The following is a 20,753-nucleotide window of genomic DNA, read 5'->3' on the forward strand; positions in this document are numbered from 1 at the left end:
GAAGCAGAGCCACTTTGGTTTTAGCCTTGTCTTCATCAATGCTTACCGGTAACTATAATTCTAAAACACTGACCTTCTACCCCCTATCCAGTGCCCCTGCCACCTGCGGGCAAACTGGTGGTTCGCGACGTCACCCACAGCACCATGAGGCTTTCCTGGGATGCTGCTCCTGGTCTTGTTCGCAAGTACCTCATCACCTACAAGCCTGAGGATGGAGATGCAAAAGAAGTGAGTTTCTTATTTAACTCCTCTTTTCCCACTAAAACCATGTCTTCCACAAGGAATTCCGCTGCCCGTTAGGTTTGTATATTGCTGTTTATTTATTTAGATATATTTACTGAATCCTTCATATATTGGCTGAGACCGCATAATGGAGACTGCAGCTGGTTGCATGGACATTAGGGAATGTTTTGGAGTCCAATGAAAACATTATGAAACTATCAGAATAGGGTTTTGAGGGGGTTAAAGGGTGGATTGGACCGCTACTTTATGTTTGCATATCCCCTTTTAGGAGTTCTTGGGCTGCATCAGAAAACTCTGTGGTCGGCATTTTTGCTACTTCCTTAGCCATAAATCAGGTGGAGGTGATCCTCGAACCTCTTCTGATGGAAAATACACATGTGAAAGTGACTCATGGGAGGATGCGATGCAGAGCGTAGGGAGAAATAGCCCACTGCCAAGAAAGTAGCAGAATGTCATGTTAGTCCTGATGGATTATGTGATAGAGCCCAACAGATGACAGAATGCCACTCACAACATAGACCGCAGGACATATTGCCTCCAGGTGAATCTTTTTGCATTGTTTTGTGGTTCACAGTGACGGTCTCTGTTTGGACTTTAAACTCAGCAAAAGAACAGCCACTGTTCAAGTTAATGGGTGTTCAGAATTAATACATTATGTTCAAGTTCTTGAAATTCAGCAAAAAAAACTTAATTCGATCAAGGGCAGTAAAATCAGCGTGGTGTTTCCAGGTGGTTTTGTTTACAGCTTATTTGTTTGTTCTGTTTCTTTTGTTTGTTCCCATTTTTCTCTGGAAACAAGCACAGTTTTATATCTTCTGATCAAATGTCCTACTAGTCTACTACTACTTATAACGAGTGCATTCCAGCTGTTGCCAGTGTTCCTGGAAACTCATGCTGTGAGCAGAATTAAAGCTCTGCAAGACTCGGCCAAATGTGGCTAAAGAACAAAACATCTGAAGTTCCATGAGCTTTCGAACATCGATATATGTATTTGCTTGTGAATTGATTTTGAGTGATAATATTTAACAAGCTTGTTTGATTGTTCTACAGCTGGAAGTGGAAGGAAGTGTGACCACCAGACAATTGGACAACCTGATCTCACAGACTGAGTATGGCCTGGCTGTCACTCCGATCTACGATGAGGGACCCGGTCAGCCAATGTTGGGAGATGCAATCACTGGTAAGAATTAAATCATCATCATTATGACATTGTGGATAATGGCAATGTGCCGTTTGTCTGCCTTTCACTGATATGGAGATCAAACTTGACTTCTCTCCCTCTACTCTGCAGATGTGGTTCCTGCCCCACAGAACCTGCAACTCTCAGAGGTTACACAGACCAGTTTCAGAGCCACCTGGGATCACGGAGCCCCTGACGTGGCTCTGTACCGCATTGGCTGGACCAAGAAGGGAGAGGTCAACTTCCAATATGTAAGAGAAAACCAGCTGTTAAAGATTTCAACATTTCTAATCTAATAATTCATGCAGGTATTTATTGAGGAGGATCATAGAAAGTGCTTTGGTGATGCTTAGAAAAAGAAGGAGGCATGCGGAACATCTTAAAAACAGACGTTTTGCACCAATACAATGATAAGCACTCTAACATGATCTTGTGTTGCTCATCTTTGGTTTGTTTTGGCTAACATTTTCGACAAGCGCCTTCCTTCACCCTGTGCATGTGTTTTGCTCATCAGTCCATTCTGAACAATGATGAGACAACACACGTTCTGGAGAACTTGGACCCGGACTCGCTCTATGACGTATCTGTCACCGCCATCTATCCAGATGAATCAGAGAGCGAGGATCTGCTGGGCACTGAGAGGACATGTAAGATTCACACTCATGCAGCTCTGCGATGACGACTGAACAATCGGATCTGTGATTTAAGGCTAGATCAATTAATAAACTTTAGATTTTTATCCTTTCGAAATATGGTGAGTGAAATGTTGAGCAACGGGTATGCCCATTATACCTTTCTATTTCTGCCTCTAGTGCCTCTAGGGTCCACAACTGGTGGTAAAAGACGTAAGTATATTTGTGGTAAAGCAAGAGGATGCTTTTTCTTTCAAGTTGTGAAAGCATGTTTTATTATTCAAACCAGTCATCAGCATTTTTGTTCATTGAACAACCATCGTTTCATCATCAAGCAATTCCTTTAACCTATCCATCGCTTCAGCGGTGCTGTGCGACACGGCCGATTTTAATGTTTGTCTGTCCTTGTCTGTGTTCGTCTCATTGTCCATCTCATTCATCCCATGGCTGTTCCTGAATCTGTTCTTACAGTCAAATGACAAATAAAATGGCTGAAGAGGGATTTCAAATATGCATGCCCTGCAAAACAGGGATTTGAATCCTTGTTTTTGAAGCGCATTCCATCATCAATCATCCATCCATCCATCCATCCATCCATCCATCCATCTATCCATCGCATTCATCCATGCATTTATCAATCCAACCATTATCATCTTTCCATCAATCCATTGCTGTTCTCAGAAAAGACAACATCCCAGAGGAGGATTGTCTTTTCTTCTTTAAAGCTGCAATCCTTGATACAAAACAGTGGAAAACCTGCTTAGTTTTACCATGAAGAATAGAAAATCATTAAAATTAATTGTTTTTTGATGTAATTTCAAGACATTCAAGTTGAGATTTTCACATGAGCTGACCAAAATATCAAGGACTGTGTCTTTAAAAGATATTTTCAAGGTATTCCTTGGAAAATCATGTGCTAGATGACGGATAGCCATGTTGACACGGTCCTAATGGTGCAATGTGTGTGCGTTTTCCAGTACCTCTTGGACCTCCTACCAACTTGGTTGTGTTCAACGAAACCACCACCACTTTGAACACCAGGTGGAATCCGGCTCCAGGCCGAGTCCAGAACTACAGGATCACTTATGTCCCCACAGCTGGAGGCAAGAGCCAGACTGTAAGTGACCCAACAGACCAACACACTGCTTTGTGTAGCTATCGTGTTTTCTAAAATGTACACAAGACGTATAGTATTCATTTTACAAGGTGCTTTTATTGCAGTTTCTTAACTTCGTGCGATGCTCTCGTAGTTTAATGGCAAAGAAGAAACACAAGTTATAATTTAATCGGAAAAACAGCAGTAGTAGTATTGGTCATTAAAATATTACTCCATAATCTTCTTGCCCTCTTCACTGGAGTTCAGTCTCGCATTACCTAGCCAGGCAAACTGCTGTTCATGGCCCCTTGAGCTTTAACTCAATCCCTGGATCTGGTTCTTCCTCCAGAGCTCATTTGCCTCCAGGAAATATCGGTGCTGCCACTGGTATTGCATTTTTTTTTGTTTATTTTAAGTCAGATCTCTTAATCCGTTGGATATGGTGGCATTAATGTGGACGAAACCCTTCCTAGTTTTTCTCAATATTTCCGGACACCGCAGACTGGCTCCCACTAGTCCTGCATTTCTTTGGCTGCCTAGCTTAATGTGCAAAAGTCTTTTTGGAGGAAAGTTGAATATTTGGTTTTAATTTGCTGTCAGACATTTCTCATTGCTTCCACAAGCGAGACTTAAAAGCAAGCATGCTAAATAGTGCTTATGGCCACACCCTTACACAAGACTACAGCCTGATAGCCACACTGATAAGCTGCAAAACAACCTCTTAAATCAACCAAACAAATAGTTCATCCTCTTTTATGGGTTGTGAGAAGTTACTAAAGAGATAAAAACACTTTGATGTTATTGAAAGTTATTCACAAGTCTCATTTTGAAGGCTGATTAGGTTACAGCTCTATGGCTAGATCAAAAACAGACATCTTAGAGATTCAAATGTGATGGTTCACACTCACACAGTGTGTGCTATGTGGCTGTCTGTAAATATGTAAGTGTGTGTGTGTGTCCATGGAAAATGGAATGTGTTAGGTCAGTGTATGTTTGCGTAATGAGAGAGTACTGCGCTACAGGTGTCATATATTATAAAGTAGATTGGCAATTGGTTCCCTGTACTTTCCTCTCTTTTAATAAAGTCCAGATGACAGCCAACATTCGTCATACTTTAGAGGGCAACTAAAGGTTTAAGCACATTTTCAGAAGTCAGACGTTTTGTGCAAAATTCAGCTTTGGCTCAGCTGGTGTTACAGCTGAACATAACTTTCCCTTTTAACTCGAGGTGGAATGTTTTCCTCTTGAGAACTTGATGAAATTAAGTTGTGCTGATTGCTTGGGTGATATCACACTGAATGGTTGATGGAAAACTGGAAGCTAAAAAGCTAGCATCAGCCAAGGCATCTTGGTGCACTGTCAGGATTTCAAAGAGTTGAGCTTACACAGGGAGTTTTGCTTTGTTTCGTCTGGGACAACATGTCTGTTTTATGAAATGTCTGACACACATTTTGCACAAAAAAACTACTGTAGTGCCAAATTTGAGAACTTCCTCCCTTTTGTTTATTTTTCAATCGCTGATAAAAGATTCAGCCAGTCAGTTAAGAGACTAGGCTGCACAGTGATTAAAGAAACCCACAGAGGATTAGAGGAGACTTAAAAGCACATGTGGTATATCCACACAAATCCACATGCAAACACACAGCCAGAAGTAATGTACCAAATTCATCACCAGTCATGACTGTTATGACAAGACATCCGACTGTTACAGCCAGTGTGCTTTGTATTAATCATGGACAAACACACTCAAAACATTCCTCTTCTGAAATGTTGACTGTCTTTCAGTTTTCAAATACAATTCTTTCCATCAGGTTATTGACATCACTTTGAGGCATCCATTGAGAGCTGTTAAACTCCATCTGATAAACAGATCAAATATATTTTCCGTTCTAGAAATGATATATAAATTGTAGAAAATGGAAATGCTTTCCAACTTGACTAGTAAACGGTTGTTTGAGTTGTTCAATTCATCACAACACCTAGGGTTCACAAACATTTGACAGCATCGGTTATAAGAATATATTGACTTTATATGATTAAAACATATAAGCCGAGGTTAGATGAAATGTATTCTTTCCCAACTAGACCCAGGTTGGCGGGAAGAAAACTACTGTCCTGCTTCCCAAGCTGACCCCTGACACTGAATACTCCATGACCGTGGTGGCGGTCTATGCCAAAGGAGTCAGCAAGGAGCTGAATGGCCTTGGAAAGACCAGTGAGTTGTGCTCCCAAATGACAAGTGATAACAGTGACATCTCATGATAAATGTATACAGTTGTAAAAGTGCACTCATGGACATTCTTTTAGATCATGAGAGCTTACAGACACTGTTTGGGTTTGACATTTCAACTGTATCATACTTATCTTACCCCAGAGCCTTTGGGCGGTGTTAGGAACCTGCGGGTCACCGACCCCACTACCAGCACCCTGAATGTCCTGTGGGAGGCTGCTGAAGGCAACGTGCGCCATTATAAGGTCTTCTATGTCCCTGCAGCTGGAGGAGAGGAAGAGATGGTAAGTTAGAAAATAGTTCTAGAGCATTAGACCACGTTGAGTGAAATGTGATTCTCTTTAAAATCCCAATTAGGTCCTCCCTGTGTTGGCCAGAGCACATCCTGATGTATGTCTTGTTATACTTCTGCCCAGGTCCAGGTCTCAGGCAGCACCTTCAACACTGTGCTGAAGAACCTGCAGTCTGACACTGTCTACACAGCAACTGTGGTTCCGGTCTACTCTGCTGGAGAGGGACAACGCATGTCTGAGAATGGCAAAACCTGTAAGCACTGCATGCATTACACATTACAATGGTGATCCGTGCAGGGATGTTTATAAGCAGTAGTGACCTCTTTGGAAGAGAGAGTCAGGGTCTGGAATAGCCCAGGCTATGAAAAGCCCTAAATGAAATACTGCATGACGGCAGTGTGATTTTGTCCACCCAGAATGAACTTACTTGACTCAGTTGTTGGCTTGTTGTCACTGTATGTCATAAACCTTCAATGAGGCAACCACTTAAAACTTATTTTCTTCATATTGTCCGAATCCTTTCACAAGCTGGAAGCCAAGCCAAACTGACCAAATGCCAGAAGTGCATTAATGCGCACTTAAATCATACCCAACAAATGCAACATAACCTAAAATGACAGTATCAAGTTCAGTCAGCTTAGTTTGAACTTCGTTGAAGAGCACATTGTTCTCCAGTTTCTGCCACAATTTCAAACCACCGAACTCTGCTGGGAGTGAGTCAGCATTTTGCGGGGTGATTGCGTAGGAAGGAATTCCTCCGGGTTGGCAGCATCATAATGATGTCTCCTCTCTCTTTACCGTAATATTGTCCATTTATAGGTAGGGGGGAAGGGTAGTGGTCAGGATAATGGTGGGGATAGCGAATGGGGGAGGGGGTGTATTAAGTAATTGGCTCTCTTTTTGGGAAAAAGAAACAGAAGGGGATTAGAAATGAATGGAGAGCATTATATTTTTTATGGCTCTCAACTCACTTGGCTAAGGTCATGCTCCATGCCTGCTACTGTTACCCTCATTTTCCCTTCTGGAGCAATGGTCCTTCATGTTCTGTGGCTGTTTCCTAGAAATGTTAACCAAACTCTTATACAGTATGTACAGTATGTCAGATCATGCTGCTACAGAGCTTTTTACCGCTCACCTTGTAACTCTGTGGCATCTGTAGAGTAGACTATATCGTCATCTCAGTTTAGACTGCACTGCCTCAATTTATTCTACAATGTAACGACGAATCAGCTCTCACTATTTGAGCTAACTTTGCAAGCAACTTAATTGTGCCTTCAAATTCAAATCAGCTTTCTAGGTAACAGGCTTTGGTTTGTGTAACTTTAAAGTATGGAAGCGCCCTTGCTGTGTTTTGCCCACTGTGTTTTTCCCATGCATTTTTGGGGTTATATGGGGGAGCGGCACAAAGCTACTAAACATCTGCTTTGGTTTTTCTCATAGGGCTGCAAAAGCGCTGTTTAATATCCTATTCATTAACCTTCAGGGCACTGACAGGAAGCATCCTGTTGATAGCAGTATTGTTAAATAATGTCTTAAACTTGGCTGTGTTGGTTGCTGACCGGTATTTTTCCCATTTCATTGCAATGTTCTCATGTAGTCGTTGGACTGTTCTGGATGTCCACCAAACAAGTCTAGACCAGGTTGTGTTAAATGAGACTGAATGACAGTACCACTGGTTTGGAGACTCACACAGGTATACTTTAAAACTTGTAAATAACCCCATGAAACTACACAAGGTCAAACTTCACAATGCTAAAACACAAATCCAAAAAGGAAAATGCTTCAAGCAGCAGCAATATTATAGCAGTTATTCTTGTGTAAATTATGGTTTTAGCCTCTAATTTACTGACTTCCTGAGACATTCCCCACTTATGAGTACCTGACCTAAACAATCTGTTTTTCTCTCCTCTGCCTTGTCTCATCCTCTCTCTCAATCTATCTTCTAAATCTTTACAAACCACTTGAGTTGCTGGCCCTTAACCTCATCCTGCCATCACTCTTTTCTCTATGTCTAACCTTCCTCTCGTCAATCTTCTTTCCACTTTGTACCCTGTTTTGGCTTAACCTTATCCCAATCCTCACCCAAACCTATGACTTTCATATCTCTTTCTCTACCTCTAACCACTGTCCTACCACCCAACATTCCTGGCTCGGCAGTGGTGCGTAGGCCCGTCAGGAACATCCAGGTTTTCAACCCCACCACCAACACTATGAACGTTCGCTGGGAGGCTGCCACGGGCCCAGTCCAGCAGTACCGGGTTGTCTATGCTCCACTGACTGGCGCCAGGCCCTCTGAGTCGGTGAGTTTCCATCCACTGTGTGTGGGACAAAGGTAGTATAGCACATATGCATACAAATAAAGAACATTTACATTGGTGCACAATGGCACCCATAACTCCAACTTCTTTTTTATTGACTTATCACAGCCTATCATTTACCATCTTATTGCAAACAAACTGAAGGTTTATTAAGAAAGAGGAGAATTAGGACACACCCGGGTGGTGATGGTGGTGTTGTGACCACATGTCGCCCAAGCCACCAATTAAAATGTTTATCCAGCAGTTTACCATATGAGATCAGGAATGAGCCTCATCCATTTGTCCGTTCACCAAATGGTCCATGTTTGTGTGTTTGTGTGCATGCACCTGTGCAGTTACTGCCAGCTGAATTCTTATTTTTTACGCACTGCTTAAGATAAATGGCAACTCCCGTTCTTGACACAATATGTGTCATCTGGCACCAGTGTGACCACATCTTCAAGGTTTCTGGTTAAAGAATCCACGAGTGTTACTTTGACATGGTATCATTAGCCCTCTCCAGCATCTGCCCGTATTATTGCACCATTAAGATTGGTTTCTTCACTGGGGCTTTAACAACATGGTATTTTAAGTGTCAGGCATATTCCAGTTTATTGATAGAGAGGTATACATTTGACGGCAAGCTCAGGCCTTTTTTCGCAGCTGGAGCCAATGATGTGCAATGTGGGTCATGTGCTTCATAAAATGTAACACTCGCTGGAGATTTTAGGCATTTATTACCAGCATCACCGATGTCGCCTGTGATGTTTGTGCTGAGAATCTCAAGCACCTCTGTGATTTGTTGAGCAGGACAGATGGGAGCTGTCTGCATGCGCCATGAAACGATAGTGAGCAAATTCACCAACCCTTTCGCTGGTCACACCCTGCACCACACACTTATCACCATTTCCATTGTAAGCACATACACGAGCATCCATCCCTCCCCTTCCTTCACTCACAGAGGTTGAAAGAAGTCTTCGAGAAGCTTAATCTGTCCAGCTAACTAACAGAAGGTGGCCCTTACGTAATCAGCTGTTGTTACTGTCAAACTGGGTTTAACAGCAGTGCCAGCTGTCAAAAATCAAAGTATTATTTGGCTCTTCTTTCACTTCGTGCTGACAACAAGGGGCTGTTTAGTAAAAAAGAAGGTTTCAGAGAGAGTTTACAACACAAGCAGATTTCAGGAGAAGGGGAAAGGAGTTAGGCATCATGTATGTGCATTTGTGGTCATCTTTGTCTGATTTTACTGATTACTGATGATCTAAGGACTTAAGTGAACACATGCTGCACTGAAACTCTTCGGTAGTGTCTGTTCCTCACATGCTCGCTGTCTCTCTGTAGATTTTGGTACCAGGGACCACCAACGAGGCCGTGCTGCAGCAGCTGCTCCCAGACACTGACTACAATGTTGGAGTGGTTGCGCTGTATAGCGACGGTGAAGGACCCGCTATCAGTGATGCCGGAAAGACACGTAAGAACCTTTGCCAGTGTGTTAAAAGACCATCCTAAAGTAGGAATAACAATCTAAGGACCCTTTGTATCAAGCAAGTGCAAATCTTATATAGTTATCTCAACTATTAGGCTCACATATAAGTTCACAAAAAGACTAGAGATAAAGAAATGTTTTGAATGTACATAAAGACCAACACTTTTTCCCATGTTTCCTCACTCAGTGCCCCGCAGTGGTCCAAGGAACATGCGTGTATATGACCCCACCACAAGTACTCTCTCTGTAAGCTGGGAACATGCCGAAGGTCCTGTCACGCAATACCGCATCACCTATGCCCAGACCACAGGAGACCCAATCGAGGAATTTGTAAGGATGTTTATAATTCCACATAATTCCACTGTTGCTTAATGTAAAAAAAAAAAAAAATCCCTTTTTCGAGTGGCAATTATCCAGTTTTTGCCCACAGCTCTGAGTAATAAACCAACTCTCATTGATCTGAGATATTAATGCAAATGGATCCCTTATTCTTCTTGATGTGTTCTTGCATTAATCCTTTTCTTCATGTGATATGGCTAATATCTTACAGACTGTAGTACCGGGAAACAGAAACAATGTGATCCTGAATAACCTTGATCCAGACACTCCTTATAATATCAAAGTGACTGCCATGTATGCTGATGGAGCAGGAGGGCAGCTGGAAGGAGACGGACACACAGGTATGAACAAATTAGTCTGTGAGTTTTGACTGATGCAGAGATCCTTTAAGGACATAAAACTGGGCTCATTGACCGACAATTATATCGTGCAGGACTGCACACAGACAGCGGAAAATCTGATTAGATTGATCCATTGATTAAGATCCTGAATCAGTGCAGAAAAAGTGGAACAAGTGAAATTCTTGAGTTGGCATGAGGGCCAAACACACCTGGATAACACCTAATGTTTATCCTTATTTTGCTTTTTAAACAAAAGAAGCCCTGTTAAGTAATCTACTGCCACTCTGCTCCTTCAGGCGGCTTAATATTTAGTTTCTTAATATTTCTCTCTTGATCACACGTTGAGATATTTCACCCATAATTCAAAAGCCATAATGCGCAATAATACGCTGTAATTCAGTAATTAGCCTGCTGACAACACTGAAGTAGAATTCCATTCCATTGCAATGAAAAACACCTGTGCTGCCCTGTCTTGTTTGCCACAGTGGGTATGCTTGGACCCAGGAATCTTCTTGTTTCGGATGAGTGGTACACCCGCTTCAGGGTGTCCTGGGACCCTGCCCCCTCCAAGGTTACTGGATACAAGCTCATCTATCAGCCTGAGGGTATGGACATGTTCTTATGGGGATAGAACGGTGTTAGTTAACAAGAACATATGTGCTTTGATAGTATATCTCAAAGTAACATTTATAAAGTCAGATGGACATTTTTTTTAAATAGAAAAACACACCGGGACTTTATTTATGTCTACTTTCAGGCTCTGACGAGTCCGTGGAGGTGTTTGCTGGAGACGTGACCTCCCACCAACTGCATAACCTGAAACCTGGAACCACCTATGACCTGAAGGTGCTGGCACAGTATGAAACAGGCCTCAGTGCGCCTCTCATTGGACAAGGCACCACATGTAAGTTAACAATGCAAAAAACCCGTTTGTTGACAGGGTTAACTGCACAAAATGAAATCGATGATTCTAGTTTTAAATGCCAATCCATTGTCCTGCAAACAAGTGTTGTTGTGAAAGATTATGAACTAAGAAGAATGCTTCTCTTTAGTGTACCTGAACGTGACAGACCTGACCACCTACAACGTTGGCTATGAGTCCTACTGCATTCGATGGACCGCTCACAGAGCAGCCACCTCTTACAGACTCAAACTCAATCCTATTGATCGTAAGTGCTTTACTCAATGACGCACTATAAAGGCCTTGATCATGTAAACTTGAGTCTGTCTAATCTGGATTCTCTTTTTTTTCTTTTTCCTCTCCTCTAGCCTCCAATAGAGGAGCTCAGGAGATCACCGTCAGAGGCTCGGAGAGTAGTTACTGCTTTGATGGCTTGACCCCTGACTCCCTCTACGACGCCACAGTGTACACCCAAACCCCCAACCTGGAGGGACCTGGAGTTAAAGTAAAGGAGAGGACATGTAAGATAACATTCTCTATGCTAGTTTTAATGCTAATATATCAGAGGACAGTGCTCGCACACGCTTGATCGGTAAAAGCAACTGGAACATCCAATTTGTTTTGCGTTGCACTTATATATACCCTCACCAGCCACAGTGTAGTCTGTCACCTTAAATGTTGTGCATGTGTTTCTGTTTCGTCTCACAGTGGTCAAACCCACAGAGGTGCCAACAGAGCCTCCCACCCCCCCTGCTCCAGCATCAGTGCCCCCTGCGCTAGATGGTGAGGAGAGCTCTGACATTTGCACCATCGTGCTGCAATACTAATTCTCACGGCTTAGCGGAGATTAGGTCTAACATTAACATCATTGTACCTGCATCAATCACAGTGTGCAAAGGTGCCAAGGCAGATGTGGTCTTCCTTATTGATGGTTCCTGGAGCATTGGAGATGAGAGCTTCAACAAAGTCATCCAGTTTGTCAAGAGCATGACTGGAGCCTTTGATGTCATCAGCCCTCGTGGCATGCAGGTCAGCATAAATCTGGATGATGATGTCTTGTAATGGTTATTTCTCTTCACATGTAATGTTTTGAAAGATATGTTTTCTATGTATGTGTATATGTATGCATATGCATTGCCACTCTCTTATCATTTTTTTTCTCTTTGAACAGGTTTCATTTGTGCAGTACAGCGATGACGCCAAGACTGAGTTCAAACTGAACACCTACCAGGACAAAGGCGTAGTGATATCAGCTTTGCAGTCTGTGCGCTACAGGGGAGGCAACACCAAGACAGGTACCCCACTGAAAAGACCACAGAGGCATCTTATTAAACTAATTGTTCTAAAGAATGAGTGAGTGAGTGAGTGAGTGAGTGATAACCCAAAGCTGTTGGCCTGAGCATTTAAAAGCGCTGGTGTCTTGTCAAAGTCTGTTCCCCCAGTGAATAGTGTTCCCCCTCCTGTTAAAATTATTGAGCCCCCCCTTGGTGGTTAGGTTTAAGGATTGTTTCAGGTCTAGGGAGGGAAACAGTATTCAAAACAACACTTTGACAGCAGTCGCAGCATTACCAACGCAACAACCTTACGGACTGTTTAAAGCCACCTTTGTGACATGTATATGTGTATCTTACAGCTTTAGTTACTTCGCCGATTTACATTATTAATACAAAATGTATTCAATAAATAAATAAGTAAATTATGATAATAATAATAAATCAATAAGGCTTTATTGGTCCCCAGAGGGGGGAATTCACAAGCCACTCAGCAGCATGCAAAGTATCGTATAATATATATAGAAATGTATTAAAATCAGCTCCACATTCACCGGATGGAATAATTAACACCGGTGTGGGGCTCTAAATGGAACACACACACACACACACCTCACAGAGCGATTTTGTATTATAATAAAATGTTTTATTAAATTCAAGTACTTACTGATTTTTCAAAAAAGTCTTAGCTTTAACTTGGAGAACCCTGTTTGATGCTCTCCTTCATTGTGATCCTCTTCCCCCATCCAGGCATCGCTCTGAAGCATGTCTATGAGAAGGTGTTCACCTCAGACAGCGGCATGAGGAGGAACGTCCCGAAGGTGCTGGTGGTGGTCACAGATGGACGTTCCCAGGACGATGTCAAGAAGAGTGCAGAGAAACTGCAGCATTCTGGTATGTGTTACATTATTAATCATTGCCATGTGTGTTGTGGTCCGTGTGTCATAGAGCTGTTTTTCCATATTCTCGTTTTCTCCCAAACTTTGTTTTTCCTCATCAGTTTTGTGGCTGATCTAATAAACTCTTGAAAATATCACTGAAGTGATACGACTGCCTGTGGTTATTGGAAGTTTAACAGTGGTCTTTGTCTTGTGTCTGCTTTACCCCCCACAGGCTACAGTGTGTTCGTGGTTGGAGTTGCCGATGTGGACATGTCGGAGTTGAGAGTTATCGGCAGCAAGCCCAGTGAGAGACATGTGTTTGTGGTGGACGACTATGACGCTTTTGCCAAGATCCAGGACAACCTGATCACCTTCATCTGTGAAACAGCCACTTCCAGTAAGGCGGACATTAATACAGCACAAAACACTATTGTAGTTAAGTATTTCTGCATTCAAAGAGGAAAACATTTCTTTTGACTTGATGACAAAGGTAACTGGAAAAGCTCACCCATTGCCCTTTTCACGCCCCTTTTTAACGGCTCTATTGCCAAAAAATGTACAAACAGACATCAACCATTTTCTTTTAGCCTCTATCTCTTTTTCCAACCCTCTAAACATTTTTGTCCTGTTTCAGCTTGCCCTCTGATCTACATCAATGGGTTCACAACACCTGGTAAGCATAGAGTATCACCATGCACGTAGAACATTCACTAATTCCTCCGGAGCTTTCTATTTCCATCCTCTCGACATGTCTCCTGTTCTTACCCCTTCCAGGTTTCAGGATGCTCGAAGCTTTCAACATCACAGACCGAACATTCGCTGGCCTGAACGGTGTGTCCATGGAGTCGGGCTCCTTCAACAGCTACATTGCCTACAGGCTGCACAAGGATTCCTTCCTCAACCAGCCCACAAAGTAAGAGCTATCTCCATATTCCCAGCCTATTGACCTTATCTCCTGTGCACTATAATTCTGCCCAGCCCACAGTCATTATTCATAATGATGCCCCTGTAGTCAGAAGGGTTTCCCCAGTTCCCCTTGGGTATGAGCCCACCGCCCTATTTGTTATTGCAACTTGTGGAATATGTGGTGCTAGCAGGAACACAAAGATGTGGTCGTAGGATTAACAAACTCCCTAGACCAGCCCTCCTCCCACCTGTGTCACAATAGGCGCAAACAAATCACCTCGGGGTCAAGAGCTTTGTGTCTTTATTGGGCCTCGTTTAAGTGGTGTTACGCAATTTCAGAACTGCAGGAGTATCCAAAAAGCTCAGCATACTTGGTTAATATGTTTAGAATGACAAGTACTTTGTGTGCGTGGACAAATCTGCACAAATGGAAACACTTCGAACTTCAGCAAATGAGATTCCTTTCTGTGATGATGGCTCTGACTCGTGACTCATCACAATGTATGTATTTTTTTACGCTTACAGGGAAATCCATCCGGAGGGTCTTCCCCCATCCTACACCATCACCATGCTCTTCCGCCTGCTGCCCGACACAACCTCTGAACCTTTCGATATCTGGCAGATTGCAGACAAAAACAACAACCCCCAGGTCGGGGTCACCGTCAACCGTAAGCCTCCCATCCTGTTGTGGCCCCCAGCTGAAGGGGGAAGCTGCTGTACCTGACCCAAAATAGACCCAGCTGTTCACTCTTTATGTAAAACTCTAGCTCTCTCTTAACTTATTTACAAGCAGCCAAAGCTATGCTATCTTTGTCAGATACGATAGGCTACAAATAAGACAGACAAGGCATGTTGTAGCTGTGTCATACAGTGTATGATTGTATGTTGCTTTGCATAAAATAAATGTAATGTAATGTAATTTTGACCACTGCTCTGAATAACATTCAGATTTTGGATTTTGCCCAGTTTTTTTAAATTCTCTAATAGAAAGCTTTTTAAAATAAGTATCTTTTACAAATGCGCGCTTACACCCGCGATAAATCCAATGCAAATAATTACGAACTAAATGAATAATCCCTCCTAACCTTCCCTTTATCCCTCTCCACTCTCGAGAACCATGTGTTCTCGATAGTCCTGTCTGTGCTTTGCGTGCCACCGCATCGTAACACACTGTCAGGGATTCATCAAAGGCCCTTTTCTTTTCAGCTTCCAGCAAAACGATCACATTCTACAACAAGGACACCCGAGGAGAGATCCAGAGAGCCACATTTAATGAGGAGCAAGTGAAGCGGGTTTTCCATGGGAGCTTCCACAAGGTAAACACAATTCATGATTCTTAAAAAGAGGAGTATTGTGCTTACAACAAAGTGATATTATTAAAGTTTGGCTTTAATAGTAAAGACCGAGAATCCTTTGCGGTCACATGTGGGTTAATTATCCTTTTCAGATTGTTTTACATGCAGAATATTGTTGTCGTTCTTTTCTTTTCCTTCCACATATATTGGTTTTAAATCACGTGTGACTTCATTTAAGTGGACTGAATTAGCTTTCAATGTAAAGATCTGACAAAACAGCCAATGCCATGTAGCTGTCTAGTGTGAGCTGTCAAAAGTTACCTTGCTGTCCATCCGAGTGTCGATCTGCTGTCAGAGTGGTCTTTTTTATGATATAAATACATGATTTATGATATAAATACAATAGAGGCTGGAGGGAAATTGTGATTGCTCAGTCACCAAGCATTATGTGCAAACTGTTACAGTCCATGGAGGTCTGACCACATCAAGACTGGAGACTCTCCTGATAGTTGTTTAATGAATTCCAAACCAGTCAGGTCCAGTCAGGTCCAGTCAGGGGACTGGTTTCATTTAAATGTTGGTTAAAAAATTGCATATAACTGACTTTATGGTATTTCTTTAAAGAAGTTCTCCAGAAATGTAGTATACAGGAAATCGATGCAACTGAGGCCAAGATATCCTGATTTTTAATTACTTGTATGGGCCAATCTCCAAAAGAACTGGATCCTATGTTCCCTATTATGCAACTCAATAGCATCTTTCTTTAGACTTTCCTTGTCTGGTAAACTCCCATGTCTGTCAAACTCCACACTTTTTAACACATTGTGTTGCTGTATACATGTTTAAGTCTACAGTCTAGTCTGACATACCCTCATTACGCCATCAGGGTTATGTTCAGAACCCATTATACAAGTGTTTTCAGTAGTATTACCCATGACAAGAACATAACTTGATGTGTGAAATTGATGGAGTGCCCGTTTAAACCCTTTGCTGGAGCTCTCATACAGAGTATAGCACTATAGGTGTTAAGGACACATATGATTCTGGAACCAATAATCCATTCTGGAAGCATTGTTAACAATAGATTAAAAGGTTGAATCCAGATGTTTTCAAACTGTCCCAATAATACATTTTCCTTTCTCTAAAATATATCTGTGTCATCGGCATCCCTGTTTTTCATGAACGAAATTAAGAGTGAACTCCCTTTGGGTAGCGTAATTTAGAATATTCATTAACATCAACTATTCTTCAAACAATCTGTCAAAACCTCTCATCCAACTTAAAATAATCACCCACAATGTCGTTATTGTTGTGCAAATTCTCTGCTTCTTTTCACCGGTTCAAACACTACATAAGACCTACATGCCAAGCGCACACATCCCCCCCTCCTCCCCCAACCGTGCTCCTAATTCTAAGGTAATCAAAATGAATGACCCTTTTCAATGTTCCATGGTCTTATCTGATTACTAAGTACAGTTTTTTCAACTGAAGATCTGAGGGGAGCAATATATTGGCCCAAGGATCAGAACGTTCTGTAACTGGCTTTTCAGTTTAACCATTTAGCATCCCACATGTAATTGTAGGGTGACTACATGAATGAATAGGACCCTGGAAAATGTTGGGTCAGACTCAGGTCTAGATGTAAATGACATCACTGCTGGTCTTGTTGGACAGCGGCATCTGTGTGTGTGTGTGTGTGTGTGTGTGTGTGTGTTTTTCTTTTCTCAATCTGTGGCCGTGGTGGAGACCGTAGTCTGAATGTACACTGGGTGGCTAGTTTGCGGTGCTGTAGTTGTCGGTCCATGAGCTGGCGAGTCCGCAGCGGTCAAACTAGCTGCTTATTTACTGGTCTGATGAGTAACTGCCACTGCCAACAGCTGTGGTGGTTTGTGCTTACATGTTGAGAGTGGTTTACCAACACTTATCTGTGGCTATTACAGAGTTACCTCTGTATTAACGTGTGTGTGTGTGGGTGTGTGTGTGTGCGCGCGCGCGTGTGTGTGTGTGTGTGTGTGGCCAGAATGACCAATGATGAGACTTCACAAATGGCAGCTGGGCTTATTGTCCATGAGTGAAAATTACCAGAACAAAACCCAGATGTTGACCTTTGAGGTTCCGGTTAATCAAGTAGAGCTTCAACCAAGGATTATTTTCATTATTTATTTGTGTAGAGATTCTATCCTCTTTTAATACATGTATTCATTAGTCTATAAAAAGTCTGCAAATGGTAAAAAAAAGATCCATATCAAATGTTCTAAAACCCCATGGTGACATCTTCAAATACCTTGTTTTCACATTTTAGTGGATAGAAACAGTGGAAATCTGCCATCATTTCTTAATTTCTTGCGGATTAATTTTCTGTCGATATTTCTGTACTATTCTTGTACTAAAAGAGTGCTTGACAGATTTAGATTTCAGTTAATAAAAAGTAACCCAGGCTGGAGAGGTCGTGGTCTATTGCTGATAGAACATGTGGGAAAGCTCTCAGAGATGTCTATAGCAGATGCTAGCCACTCACTAGCCCACGAGGGACTCCCCTCCCACACTCAGAGGGTGGGAGCCCATAGAGGAAATGTTCTTCTTAACCGAAGTGAAAAGGACATTTTCCATAAGCTGCAATGACCAGTCGTGTATTCAGAGTTACATGCTCGAAGTTTCAGCGTGTACGTTGGTGTGGTCACTAAACGGTGCACCATAGTTTGCCTCCGTGCTTAAAAAACACAAAAAAATTATTGTTCTTTGAGATGTCTTGAACTCAGTCTTTCAAACTTTCCTTTCAGACACTTTGTTGGGAAGGTTGTGCCAATACACGCATACAGTCATTAAGACAGAGGGGGAGCTTTTTTGCCAAATTGTCCACTGACTGCAGTCATTGTACATTGTTCATTAGTAAGGACTTTCTTTTGGAAATGAAGACATCTTCTGTCTGTGAGCTGGACAAGTAGACTTCCTGACCCTGAAAGCCACTCTTGAAATACAGGAAATCAACTTCCCTTACCAAAGAAATCCACAGGGACTTGTCTGTTTGCAGGTGCCAGATCAGACATGACATCTTCACATCTAGAATGATATAATGGAACTGACTGACCTAACTAGGGATTCAATGTTCAGCAACAGCACAGGTCGCATTGAAACACCAATCTAATGGAGATTTTATAGTGGTTATTTATTTCCCTTTACTCTCAATGAAAGCTAACATACGCTTGGACTCGCACCTAATTAATTTCATGCATGCATGAAATTAAGGTTCAGGATTATGAAAACGGAGGAACAGTCAGGACAGAGCCAAGAACAATAAAATCCAATGTGACAGTAATTATGGAAATATTTCAAGTCCATTGGAGCGGAGACCTGACATCTTACCATTTGGACCCTGACTGAGTGTTGAGTACAGTGAAAACTTTTGTGTTAACAATTGATGAATGAAAATTGTTCATCTGTCAACACTTCGCTGCTGTAAAACCAGATTACTTAGCAACGAATACTATCAACTGAGGGAACAATGGTCACTAGAAAGCTAGTTTTTCCTGAGGCCTTATTTTCCAGTGACTACCGTGATTTGGGTTTACTTATTGGTCAGTGAGGTAACATATACATGCTTCTTATTGGCCATCTCAGTATATCATCCAAAGCTGTTTTGGTAAGCCCTCAGGAGCATCGTGGTATACAGTAATGTATCCATGCCAGGACCCTGGAATAAACGACACCCCTCTCTCTTTGTGGTCAACCAGATACTTTGTTCCGTTGCCAAGGAAGTCAACTGTAATTTTGTGATTGGTTGCCTGGAACTAGGGCCTAGTAGTCTGTGGCTGGTATGGTTTTGTAAAAAGAAATAGTAGCTTGCTTTTCCTGACATAAAGAAAGCTTGTCTGACTGTTGAGCAGGGGAAATGTGCAATAGTGAGGAAAAAGTATGGAAAGTGTAGGAAGTTTGAGGGCACACCGCACATGATATTGCTTCAAGATGTGGAGCAGGGTTCTCTGCACAGGAAACTTCAAAACCTGGCACTTTATCATTCTGTGTTGTTATACAATCACTGACTGCAGCTTTAAAGCCAACGGTTGTATATTTCCTTTTTATAGGGTCTATTCATTTGTGGAGGCATCAAACAGCAGTCTCATGCCAAATCAGTAACCACTCTTCAAATCTATCATTAACATGGTTCTACGAAGACTAAACAATTCACTCAATCTGGCAATTATGTGCAATACAGTATCAGCATATTCATAAGCTCCAGATAACACGGGTTAACGAGGTTCAGGGAAGTAGTTCATGGCCTTATGGTTACACTTTCTCGAAGAATTTCCCTTCTCTTTAGAATGATACCCGTTCCAAAGACAAATGAATGCCAAACCCCGCTTTTCAAAAGCTCCAGTGTACTCTTTGCCAAGTAATTGTGTTGCAACAAAGCTGGCAGCTGTGACCTACTGAGAAGACAATAAGGTTTTGTTAATTGTGCCCTCTCCCCATCCTCTCCCTCCCCGCAGCTCCACATCAGCATCTCTGCAGAGAAAGTCAAGCTCAACTTGGACTGCCAGGAGGTGGCAGAGAAGCCCATCAAGGAGGCCAACAACATCACACTGGACGGCTATGAAGTGCTTGGCAAGTTGGCCAAGTCTGGAGGTGGAAAGAGACAGTCTGCGACAGTAAGCGAAAAAGAAAATCGTGAAAAACGCAAAGGCTGAGAAAAGCCCGTTTGGAAGAGCATCTCACAGCATTCCAAAGGATGAATATCCTAATCCTCCTGTGCGTAGATGCATAATATAATTTTAACCACTCCCAGTGACTTCTGGAGGGATGGAAGCCTGCATATCACAGTTGTCCTGCTTTCAACATTGTGCATTTTCATCAAGAATGGCAGCCATTTGTGACACCCCTTGATGTTTTTTCCCCTTCTTCTGTTGTTTAGTTCCAGCTCCAGATGTTTGATATTGTCTGCAGCTCGAGCTGGATCAGCCGAGACAAATGCTGCGACCTGCCCGCCACAGTAAGCACGAGTGTCATTTTAGAATCATGTCACAACGAAGTCAAGTCAAAAGGCCATCTACTGTATAGGTGCACTCGAGGGATATTTTGGTTTTGATGTACAGGACGAAGAATCATTAACTTAGTTTTTTCTCAGAATCAATAGCAGATTCTATTTACTGTATATACTGTATGCATGCAAATCTTCTCAGAGGTCTATCGAAGCTGGTTTGTAGTTATTAGGCTAAATGCAAGGCTGATAACTAGATTGCAGTTTAAAAAAGTGAGGGCCTCAGCTGAACTGAATAGAACCTTGTATCTTGTGTTATTGTGCTAATCGGACTGTTACCAGAATGAACGACCAATTTCATGAAAACAAGTGCTCCTTTGGATCACG

At 42.2% G+C, this 20,753-nt stretch overlaps 1 protein-coding gene across 3 annotated transcripts in view; it reads left to right on the forward strand.

Annotated features, from left to right (window-relative positions):
* LOC117725172 (collagen alpha-1(XII) chain-like) overlaps window positions 1–20,753 on the forward strand; it is a 53,843-nt gene that overhangs the window by 24,948 nt on the left and 8,142 nt on the right. For 2 of the 3 annotated variants that reach the window (XM_034525184.1, XM_034525186.1), the window contains exons 26-53: window positions 92–228; window positions 1,294–1,423; window positions 1,535–1,674; window positions 1,938–2,070; window positions 2,236–2,268; window positions 3,033–3,172; window positions 5,237–5,366; window positions 5,526–5,665; window positions 5,798–5,927; window positions 7,832–7,974; window positions 9,313–9,442; window positions 9,645–9,787; window positions 10,008–10,137; window positions 10,623–10,742; window positions 10,895–11,041; window positions 11,190–11,306; window positions 11,407–11,559; window positions 11,747–11,821; window positions 11,928–12,067; window positions 12,210–12,333; window positions 13,060–13,203; window positions 13,423–13,587; window positions 13,825–13,863; window positions 13,965–14,103; window positions 14,622–14,764; window positions 15,303–15,412; window positions 19,879–20,037; window positions 20,301–20,378. In XM_034525184.1, coding sequence (XP_034381075.1) covers window positions 92–228; window positions 1,294–1,423; window positions 1,535–1,674; window positions 1,938–2,070; window positions 2,236–2,268; window positions 3,033–3,172; window positions 5,237–5,366; window positions 5,526–5,665; window positions 5,798–5,927; window positions 7,832–7,974; window positions 9,313–9,442; window positions 9,645–9,787; window positions 10,008–10,137; window positions 10,623–10,742; window positions 10,895–11,041; window positions 11,190–11,306; window positions 11,407–11,559; window positions 11,747–11,821; window positions 11,928–12,067; window positions 12,210–12,333; window positions 13,060–13,203; window positions 13,423–13,587; window positions 13,825–13,863; window positions 13,965–14,103; window positions 14,622–14,764; window positions 15,303–15,412; window positions 19,879–20,037; window positions 20,301–20,378 — 3,512 coding nt within the window. The remainder of the gene's footprint in view (window positions 1–91; window positions 229–1,293; window positions 1,424–1,534; window positions 1,675–1,937; window positions 2,071–2,235; window positions 2,269–3,032; window positions 3,173–5,236; window positions 5,367–5,525; window positions 5,666–5,797; window positions 5,928–7,831; window positions 7,975–9,312; window positions 9,443–9,644; window positions 9,788–10,007; window positions 10,138–10,622; window positions 10,743–10,894; window positions 11,042–11,189; window positions 11,307–11,406; window positions 11,560–11,746; window positions 11,822–11,927; window positions 12,068–12,209; window positions 12,334–13,059; window positions 13,204–13,422; window positions 13,588–13,824; window positions 13,864–13,964; window positions 14,104–14,621; window positions 14,765–15,302; window positions 15,413–19,878; window positions 20,038–20,300; window positions 20,379–20,753) is intronic. The other variant, XM_034525185.1, reaches the window with a different exon arrangement.

Source organism: Cyclopterus lumpus, chromosome 22 (assembly GCF_009769545.1).
Source record: "Cyclopterus lumpus isolate fCycLum1 chromosome 22, fCycLum1.pri, whole genome shotgun sequence".
In the NCBI taxonomy this organism is placed as follows: domain Eukaryota; kingdom Metazoa; phylum Chordata; class Actinopteri; order Perciformes; family Cyclopteridae; genus Cyclopterus; species Cyclopterus lumpus.